This window comes from Cryptosporidium andersoni (genome assembly GCF_001865355.1).
Source record: "Cryptosporidium andersoni isolate 30847 chromosome Unknown contig_10, whole genome shotgun sequence".
Classification (NCBI taxonomy): domain Eukaryota; phylum Apicomplexa; class Conoidasida; order Eucoccidiorida; family Cryptosporidiidae; genus Cryptosporidium; species Cryptosporidium andersoni.
Genome location: NW_027122813.1, coordinates 18,047 through 29,049, shown reverse-complemented (window position 1 = coordinate 29,049; position 11,003 = coordinate 18,047). Strand labels below are relative to the sequence as shown.

The window sequence follows — 11,003 nt, the reverse complement described above, 5'->3', positions numbered from 1 at the left end:
ACTGAAAATTGATAATATATCAGCTGGTTAAACACAGATTTGCACTTATGAAGGTAAAACTCACAACATTTGTACTTTTAGAAAAGTTTAAGGTAACAAGATGTATGGAGTAAATTTAGTAGTATTGTCAATGATCTGTAGAAAAAAAAATGTCATTAAGAAAATATTACAATAAACATGTATATATTGTAAATTCGCTCAATGGTCACAATGTATGGTACTGATCTTGTATGATTACCGGGTTAAATGAATAAACCAAGTGATGAGATTGTAATATTGGATAATAGTGCAAATAGATTTGAGGAAGATATTTATGTTAAAGATCACTTAAAAAGTTCGTTAATAATGATATATATTGATACCAAATAGATAAAATTTGAAGTATTCATAATAAATTGCATGAATTGAGTATAGTCAATCTGTTTTAGTTTTGAAATACTTTAAGCTGTTCAATAAATTCATCTATATTTTCCAATAATAATTTATTTCCAATATTTTCAAAAGGGATATGCTGAACAATATCAAATGGAGCAAGAATAACACCTGAAAATGCAGGTAAATCAAGAAAAATTGTTTGACGAAAATGTTGAGGATCTATGGTTCGTTGATTATTAAAATGGTATTCATTACCATTTCCTTTTAAGTATAGATTAAATCCTTCAGTATAATTAACTTTATTGAAAGATTTAGTATTTATCTTAGTTCCTCCAAATCTTTCATCTTCAGTATCTAAAATTATCGTCTGAATTTGCTTATTTGTAATTCCAAACCCATAATTTGAATAATAATTACCACTATAGTTAAATACAAAGGTACAGTTGGCACGTTCAACAATTAAAACTTTATCTTCTTCATGGCATAAAGTTACACAAGGTTTATTAGCTGTAATATCACAGCAAGCAGATGTACAAGTTTCATAGACACATTTATTAATTTCTTGTTGTACTTTTTTCATCATGTGATCCAATTCGCAGTGTTTGATTTCATCAAGTGAGAGAGTTTCACAATCTGTAGATGATAATCCATTAGATGATGCTTGGGATGTATTAGAATATAAACAAGGAGTATTTAAATTGTAACCTTGATTAGTACAAGAATTTGTTTCTATTTCCCTTAGATTATAATTAGCAAGACTTTGATGACTTAAATTTGAAGTATTACTTTTTGATATGAAAATCCAATTCATAAGTTTTTCAAATCGTATAAGAGAAGCATTAAAGAATTCTATATGTTTAAACTTTAGGCCCTTATTATCTGCTAAATCCCAATTACAGAATGAACGACTTCGGTTAAAGTTATTGTTAGGTCTAGGAAAGTCGAATGTATCTGGATTTCCAAATTCAGAACCCATAGAGTGAAGAAGTCCAAATCTATTAAATGCCATCATTGTCAAATTGCATAATTTCAGAGATCTGAGACCATTACAAGATTTTTCAAAGTTATCAAATACTGTCATATGATGATGCAAGGCATCTTGACCTAAGCATTGGAGAATGAATGGTTCTCTGATATCCAAATTAAGACTTGGGCATACATCCAAAATATTGCACTGTTCAAAATATAGATTACTAGTTAGTCTAGCAATTGTATTCCATGAGAAAGAAAAGGCAGCTTTAACTCTACCTCTTGAACCCATCCAACGTGAATGTTCGAAGTTCTTGAGAATCTCACAACATCCCCAAGCTATACTATCTTTATTTGGATCTACAAGATAACCATCCACATTTGGAGAGAGAAAATCTCTTGGACCTCCGCTAGTAGTAGCTACTACAGGTTTTCCAGCACTCCAACCCTCTAAAACAACAATTCCAAATGGTTCATTTCGTGAGGGTACTACGATAGCATCACAGGCCTTGTATAAACGAATCAACTCATCTCCACACTGTTTACCTACGAATCTTACAGAGTTATGAATACCTAGTTGATGTGAACGACGTTCAATCTCATCTTTTTGATGCCCATCTCCTGCTATAATAAATTTTGTATCACTACGATACTTAAGTACACCAGGTACTGCTTCAATTAACAGATCTACACCTTTCTGAACAACCATTCTTGCAACACACAAAAATGTAGGATCCATTGGACCAATATGATATCTTCTTTTAACTTCACCTGGATCATTCACATGTACTCTATCAAATGTCTCGCAGAAAATACCATTATATATCACTTGGATTTTGTTTCTGTTAACCCCGTATAATCGACAAACTTCATCTGCTAAAACACCGCTAACACAGATTAGACGATTTGCAGTATGGCAGGCCTCACGCTCAATATCAGCTATACAGCGACTTTGACCTCCATATGATTGATTACCACAACGTCCATATTCTGTAGAATGAATTGTTAAAAATGTAGTTCTACCATTATTTCCTATCCTTCTTAAACTAGTCAAAACTGGAGCTGCCAACCAATCATGGCAGTGGCATATATTAAATTTAAATCCATTTTTAGGTATACCTACAGGAACATTAGTTAGACCAGATTCCCATAGTTGCATATAATATACAAATGAATTGCACATATTAGTTATCTCAGTTACAAAATCTGAGTGAAGTTGAAATGGACATTCATGGTAAATAACTCCATCACAAACCCTTACTACATATACTGATGTTGTGGCTCTTGTAAATAAGTGAACTTCATGACCAAAATGAACTAGACCAGCAGAAAGTTCAGAAACATGTGGAGCTACACCACCAACTGCATGGGTATGCAAACTTTCCCAACTAAACATGGCAATGCGTAGTGGATTTTGACTTGCAATATTTGTTTCTAAAGATTCTAGACCATAAATACGTCTTATATTACATAAATCAGAATCTTTCAATAACTTTGCAGATAACCTAGTAGAAATAGCTCTTCTAGGACGAGATAGTTCAATTCTTATTGTATCTTCCTCAAATATACTCAAAATATCTCGTTTCAAGTTCAGACTTTGCCAATTTATAAGTGCAATATGTTTTAGTGCACAAGATATAGATGAGTCCCATACATAGTCAAAACCTAATCCACCACTCTCAATAGGTATTGTAAGCTCAAAAGACGGTTTTGTATTTGGTAATGATATTTCATGGGATATAGTTATACCATAAGGTTTAATAGAATGAACAAGATCATTTACTAATCTTATAACTGATCCATTAGGATATTCGGTTGTTTCTTCTTCAGCAGGGAGTATATAAAATCTGAAACCATCTATATGTAATTCAGTCATGAGATAATGTATTGATGACAAAATAATTGCTAACATAGGAATATAACCTAAGTTCAAGGGAGCTACCTGTTTATGGTATATATTATATGGAGAAACTATATTTGGATCATTTTGTAAGTAATATGGAGAAATGGTACCAATATTTGTGGCTATAAATGGGTTTATATTTGTTTGACTTTCATTTAAAAATAATTTCGATATATAGTTTGAATCTGAATATTCACTTTGTATATTTTGTGATTGCTCCTTTATTTCATCATTTTGTTTATAATGACTTTTCTTAAAATCATAATTATGAGTTTGTGATTCATTTTGAGAGCACACAAGTGCATTATAACTTGTTATATCACCATATGTAAGATTTAAGTCAGTCAAAACAATCATTCCTCTTCTATGACATTCGCTTACAAGATACAGGAAATCTTGCAAATTACCATATATGTTGCTTGGACTAAAATAATTATAATTAAAATAGCCTCTTAAATTGTAAGGATAGTGTTCTAGTAGACCGATAAATAAGATACAATTATATCCAATTCTAGAAACTCTTGGGAGAATATTTTCAGCAAAGCTACGATATGATCCAATATTATTACTATTGCTTGTACTTAATCCAATATGTACTTCATATACAAAAAGGGGAGATTTTCTAATATTTTCAATTAATGAATTTAGAATTGCTATGCTGGTATAAGGACTTTCCATTACATTATTTTTAAGTACGCATTTTGGTATTGGGTTTGGCATTTCGATATAATCTTCAGATTCCACATTTGTAAATCTAATATTTATATCTTTAGTTCTATAATTATCTAACTCATCTTTATAATCTCTCTTTTTAAATCCTATTTTCAATGGATTATTAGGGACTACAAAATTTATAAGATCACCATGTTTTGATAATCTTTTTGAATAGCTTAATAATCTATATGTTTCTAGCTCTTCTCCAGTATTATTATCTTTCAATATTATACGAATTCTAAATGAACCTTCTTTATTTTCACCAAATTCCTCAGAATTCATCACTATAGAGTATACATACCCTTTCATAAAATCTGGAATTACCGGATAATTACTGTATGTTTGATTTCTTTGTGAGTATGTATCTTCTGTCTCTAATACCATTGGATGTGAAGTCTTATTCCAATTATTGAAATCACCAACTAAGTAAACAGCAATTTGTTTTCTTTGAAAATTACATTCTTCTAAGCTATGTGTATCTAATTTATCGTCTTGTATATGTTGTTCACCTTGTTTACATAAATTATCAGATACATGGGGTATTAAATCAGAAATAAATTCTCTAAATAACCAAATATCTTGATTATTAGAATTAGGTTTAAAAAGTTTTATAATACCCATTAGTTTATGTATTTGACAAAACTGACTATATGCAGCAATATGTAAGTTACTTAGACGGTTGCCTTTATTTATTCTACAATTAAGACTCAGATTATTCTTTTCTGAATCATCAGATCTGTTATCTATACCAGATAAATCTCCACTAAAAGAATACATATCATTAGTAACTGATTCTGCAAGAATTTTCTTTAAATGATCCATTGAATACTTAAATTTTTTGCACTTTACAACAGGAATACCATTATTAAGTAGTGAGTGCTTCGGGAAATGTACTGAATAAATATCTACATGATCATTTTTGATATTTAACTCCATATTATCTATAATATTTCTATCTATACTATTATTTAAAAATACCCCCTTCCTAAGGTTAGATGCAGCAATTAAATCATCTTCATTAATCAGACTTGTTTCCCAAAAGCAAATATCACTTAGCCTCCTTACTAACAGTAAATTGATATTCATAAAATGTGAATCAAATCCTATACTCGTCGTTCTATCTAAAATCTCTTCAGTACTACAATTAGCAGAGGTTAAACATGACTCAGCATCAGTAGATGATAAGTAGTTCGAATTATCATTTCCTTTAGAAGTTGTACTTAATGAAGAAACCATAGATGTCCTATTTATAATCATATTTTCAGAATTACTTTCATTTCTCTTATTGCATATTTCTCCATTTCCAGAACTTTCTGAATCACTCATTAAAGGAATACTTCCATCAAAAATAGAATTTTCAGTTGAATAAATGAGTTTATTTGTTGTATATTCACAACTACTACCAATATTTGATAAAAGAACCAAATAATCATTCCATATTGTTGTACTTGTTACTAATGCATATTCTGAAACGGAAGTAAACATATGAAACATTATTAATTGATTCTTATTCAACATTTCTCCTCCATCAACCAAATCTAATCTAGGAGTTAACATAGCTAAAAATGGAAGACTATCACAGTCAATTATTTCCTGTCTTATATCTTCATTCATCATCCAGCTCTTCATAAATACATCCTCAATTCTGTCTATACATTTACTAGTGTCTTCACAGGAAATATTTACTATAAATACAATTGATGATGGGCTATAAGTTTGTAAAGATAGCTTACTATCAAGTTTTTCAAAGGATGTAACTATCTTATCTTTATATTTTTTAAAAACCTCATTTTTTTGAGACTTTATAGATCCATTCAGAATTATACCATTACTATAATTATATGATTGCTCTTCTTCTAAAAGAGACTTTATTATTACATCTACATGAGAAGTAAATTTTCCTTTCATCTCTTTTATATTTAATATATCAAAATCTCCACATTTTGAAGTATCTAGTTTATTTGATATTATAGACTTCATATCTTTGTTATTATATATAGTTCTCACAAATGAACCATTACAATATCCAAAGAACTCAATTACTGTTATCTTATTGTAGTCACTGAAATCTTCTAGTACAAACCAACTTGTACCAACTACCAATTGAGAAAAATCTGAGATATGCCCCAAAATTTCCCTTTTTTGTTTAGAATTTCTACAAATTATCCTAGTAAATATTACAGGATATGATGAATCTATCAGACAATTGGATTTATTACAATCATGATTGCAATCTAACCAGTCTAAGTAAGATATATTATTGGAAAATATATCTAACTTTGTGTCAATTCCAGTCTTATGAGTTTTTATATCTTCTACTGATCCTCTATATTCTTGATTATTAAATATTTCATTATTGTCCATCATATTTATATACTCTTCACTATTTTTATTTTTATTATAATTGTTAGAATTTAGATTTTTAGATTTAAATAGAAAAATAATGAATCTTAAAATAGAAAATGCGAAAAAATTAAACTTTTATATTTGCAAAAAAGTCGTAAAAATGTTGTTAAAAATGATAATTAACCAATTTATTATCAGATATTCTAGGCTTCAATTCTAGTAAAAATTGTAAACTATTAAAATTCTTCTAGTCTTGTGATTCCCTTTTGTAATGTAAAGATCCACTTGACAATCCTTGAAAATTAAAAATTTTAACTTCTAATTGAATTTGGCCGTATTAAATGTACATTCCAAATAAAGTCAAATATTTGTCAATCTTGCTAATTTATAATTATCTGAGCCCAAATAGATAAAAAGTAACTTGCTCAAGGCCTCGATAAAACAACATATAGTATGGTATGTCTCGTTTCCGAACAAGTACAAAAACTGGAAATAAAAAAAACCTAAATCCAAATATGAATAAATCAGATATTTCCTTGTTATATATCTAACCAGATTACAAATCGTAGATTTTTTTCCTGTTAAATTATTGGGGGATAGGGTTTTGAAAATTTCTTTGTTGATATAATAGTAGTCGAAATTAGCCAAGAATTGCTTAACAGAATCTTTCAATGAAAAATACACAATACAAATACACGGAGATATCTAAGTAATATCCCCCTATTTTTATTGCTAGGGTTTAATTACTTAGTAATTCACTTTTTTATTCTAATGGAATATGTATGCTGGATGGTATGTCGATGGCACACTGGGGAAATAATTACCAAGGATATATAAGTGTGCACCTACTTTGATAATACTTTGCGAATACTTCAATCTATTTCGAGATATAAGATGAAAATATATAATAAGCTAATAGACACAATTATCTGCAATAGATTGTTATATAATATGTAACTGAAGATTTCTATAAGGCGTATTTTAGTCACTAATTACCCTCGCTCGAATTTACTAAAAGCTGATTTTTTCTATTATAATAATAGATCTATGGAAATAATGCTAAAAATATTCAGATATAAGACTATAAATATGGCTAAATAAGAAATAATACTTCAAAATAAAATTTAAAAAAATTCTAACAAACTTAATATATGTTAAAACCGTATAATTTTAAATAATTTCTAATAATGCTAAACTGAGTTAATATAAAAATAAAAAAAATTAAAAATAACTTAATTATTTAATGCAATATAATAAAATTAAAGTAGTTATTTGTAACTTGTTTTATATTAAGGAAAATAAAATAGAAAGTTTTTACTAAAGACAACAAAATTGCCAGTGCATGATTAGTTTCTATTACATTGCCGCCAAAAATGTGCACTAATGCAATAAAATAATCAATAATTAGAGAAAAATAATAAAATAGGAAAAATATGTAAAATATTGTATTGATCATAAATAAATTTTATATTGTACTACTAAAGAAATATAAAGGATTAAAGTATTTAATGTTATATTTAGAATGTATATTAGTTTTTAATAATCTAGGTGTATAATTAATCAAGAGCATCAGCAGTGTCATTTTTAATTATGCTCCTTAACTATATTACAAAAGAGGCCCTACTGTCAGTTCCGGGTTAGTATAGTGGCTAGTATATCCGCCTGTCACGCGGATGACCCGGGTTCAATTCCCGGACCTGGAGTTCTTTTTTTCCTTTTGCGGGACTTCGGAAGCCTATAGTGCATAATTGCCACATCACCTTACTAATATACATTGCTAATTAATAATTGAAAATTACAATATAAATAGTAATTGCAATTAAACTAAGACTATATACAGAAAGTCAATAGAATTGAGGAAGAAAAATGAATTACACAATATTTATCTATTGAAAGTAAAACGACATGGTGTAACCTATTTCTCTATCTAGAAGCACTTTCTATGTACAATTGATGGACCTGATTCATCATATTCCTCCTTTGTAATCCACATCTGTTGGAATGTAGATAAAGATGATAATATGGATCCTCCAATCCATACTGAATATTTTCTCTCAGGAGGGGCAACAACTTTAATCTTCATAGTAGAAGGAGCTAAGCAAGTAAGTTCTTTAGTCATTCTCTCACCAAGTCCAGGATACATTGTAGTACCACCAGAAAGGACAACATTTGCATACAAATCCTTACGGATGTCAAGATCACATTTCATAATAGATTGGAAAGTAGTTTCACCAACACCAGCAGCTTCCTTACCTAATAGATTTGGTTGGAAAAGTGCTTCTGGACATCTAAATCTCTCGCTACCTACAGTAATAACATTACCATCTGGTAATTCATATGTTTTCTCAATTTCAGAAGATTCCTGGGCCTTCTTTAATTCATCTTCATACTCTAAAGCAATGTAACATAACTTTTCCTTAATATCTCTAACTATTTCTCTTTCAGCAGTTGTAGTAAAGCTGTAACCACGATCATGTAGAATTTTCATTAGATAGTCAGTTAGATCACGACCAGCTAGATCTAATCTCATAATGGCATGAGGAAGAGCATAACCCTCATAAATAGGAACTGTATGTGATACACCATCACCACTATCAAGTACAATTCCAGTAGTACGTCCAGATGCATACAAAGACAGAACAGCTTGTATATTTACATACATTGCGGGTACATTGAAAGTTTCAAACATAATTTGAGTCATTCTTTCACGGTTTGCTTTTGGATTCATTGGAGCTTCTGTTAATAAAACTGGATGTTCTTCAGGGGCTACACGCAATTCATTGTAAAATGTATGGTGCCATATCTTCTCCATATCTTCCCAATTTGTAACAATACCATGTTCAATTGGATACTTTAAAGTTAGAATACCTCTTTTGGACTGTGCCTCATCACCAACATAACAATTTTTCTGATCCATACCTACCATAATACCTGGCATCCTTGGTCTTCCTACAATTGATGGGAAAACACAGCGAGGAGCATCATCACCAGCAAATCCTGCCTTGACCATACCCGAACCATTGTCAACAACTAAAGCCAGAGTCTCTTCTTCACTCATTTCTATTTATACTGTGACCACAATCTTTACTATAATAACTCTGTATAAATAATCCTTGCTAAAACCAAATCTGATACAAATACAATAAAGGTTGTTACTCAAGTAATAGTGTAATGATGTACGCAATATTTCATTAGGATACTAATGCACGTTATATGTCTATTAGTAATAGATTAATCATACTTTGTTTTGTTTAATATATGTACACAATAATATAATATACATAATACAAGTACATGTCGCCGTATAACGTACATGTCTTGTGTTGCTTGCGCTAACTCTGGTATTGCAAAGTAACCGGTTAATAAGAGACTCGAATCAAAATATAAGGAATAAAGATCAATTCTAGCTTATTACTAGTTAAAATAATAAATAAGATATTTTTTCTTATAATAAAATAATATTTTACTATTCAATTCTAAACAAATTTATATTTCTAATTAGTCAAATTTATAAGATAAATTTATGTAAATTTCAATAATAACTTTATAATCTCACTATAATGATAATAATAAAGTATAAAGAAGATATTTATATATATATAAACTTAAGAATTCAGAAATAGCATTTTAAAAGTAAATTCGATACCCTCATGTATTACATGTATACATGCATTATATGTTAGATGAATATATTTTGCAGCACGTATACCGCCAATAGTAAAAAATTAAACTCTGACAAGGGTTTTATAATTTTGGCGCATATTTATTATAAAACTTGATAAATGCAAAATAATATGGATCTTAGAAATTAAATAAGATATATTATTAAATATAATATATTAATAAATATTAAACTTAAAAAGCGCTATAGTCTTTTTTTATAATTTCAAATTTAGTGGGGTACATTATGTAGGACATCCCGTATAGGTCTTTAATCGAAATATTGTATTCCAATAAATAGTTGTATATATATATTTACCGGTAGTGTGGATTACAAAGTGGATTACTCATAAAATAGCCTCACGATTAACAAAAACCTTCTTCATAGTCCGCGGTTCTGTATATATTTATTATTTTAAAAAGAGTAAAAATGGCCCCAAAGTTAGCATCGAAGCATTCAAAGGGATCAAACCAAAAGAGATCTCATAGAAAGAAGAAGGAAAGTTATTCCACCTATATTTACAAAGTATTAAAGCAGGTACATCCAGAGACTGGTATTAGCAAGAAATCTATGATGATAATGAATAGCTATATCCAAGATACGTTTGAGAAGATTGCCCAACAAGCTGCTCAGTTATGTCAAACAACTAAGAAGGATACTATAGCATCTAGAGAGATTCAAACAGCTGTTCGTCTGGTACTACCAGGAGAGCTTGCTAAACATGCAGTGTCTGAGGGTACTAAAGCTGTTACTAAGTTTACAGGTGGACAGAAGTGATTCGATGTAATTGTCACTAATAGCAGAACCTTTACTCTTATTATCGATTTGAGTTGGACTTGTCCTTGAGCTATTTAGGTATTATTACTACTGAGGATATTACCTTCTTTTATGTGGTAGTCTTCAGGTGTGTAAGTTCGATAAACCAGAAATACAGGCGTCACTAGACGCCACATTTTTATTACCATTAGGTTGTAAGATATTTATATTTAATACTCGTATTATATCTACTTTTATTATTTAATATATATTAAGTGA

General features: G+C 29.5%; 3 protein-coding genes across 3 annotated transcripts; 1 reads left to right on the top strand and 2 right to left on the bottom strand.

Moving 5' to 3' along the window:
* Positions 1 to 424: 424 nt before the first annotated feature.
* On the bottom strand, positions 425 to 6,328 carry cand_013780 (glycosyl transferase; the record flags this gene model as incomplete). The annotated part of the gene is made up of 1 exon (XM_067211613.1): positions 425 to 6,328. One exon carries the CDS (start codon positions 6,326 to 6,328, stop codon positions 425 to 427), a length of 5,904 nt encoding a protein of 1,967 aa, XP_067069648.1.
* A 1,906-nt stretch (positions 6,329 to 8,234) lies between these two features.
* Positions 8,235 to 9,365, bottom strand: cand_013770 (actin family protein; the record flags this gene model as incomplete). The annotated part of the gene is made up of 1 exon (XM_067211612.1): positions 8,235 to 9,365. The coding sequence occupies one exon, from the start codon at positions 9,363 to 9,365 to the stop codon at positions 8,235 to 8,237; it is 1,131 nt and encodes a 376-aa protein (XP_067069647.1).
* Positions 9,366 to 10,397: 1,032 nt separating this feature from the next.
* Positions 10,398 to 10,745, top strand: cand_013760 (histone H2B; the record flags this gene model as incomplete). Its single annotated transcript, XM_067211611.1, has 1 exon — positions 10,398 to 10,745. The coding sequence occupies one exon, from the start codon at positions 10,398 to 10,400 to the stop codon at positions 10,743 to 10,745; it is 348 nt and encodes a 115-aa protein (XP_067069646.1).
* Positions 10,746 to 11,003: the final 258 nt, after the last annotated feature.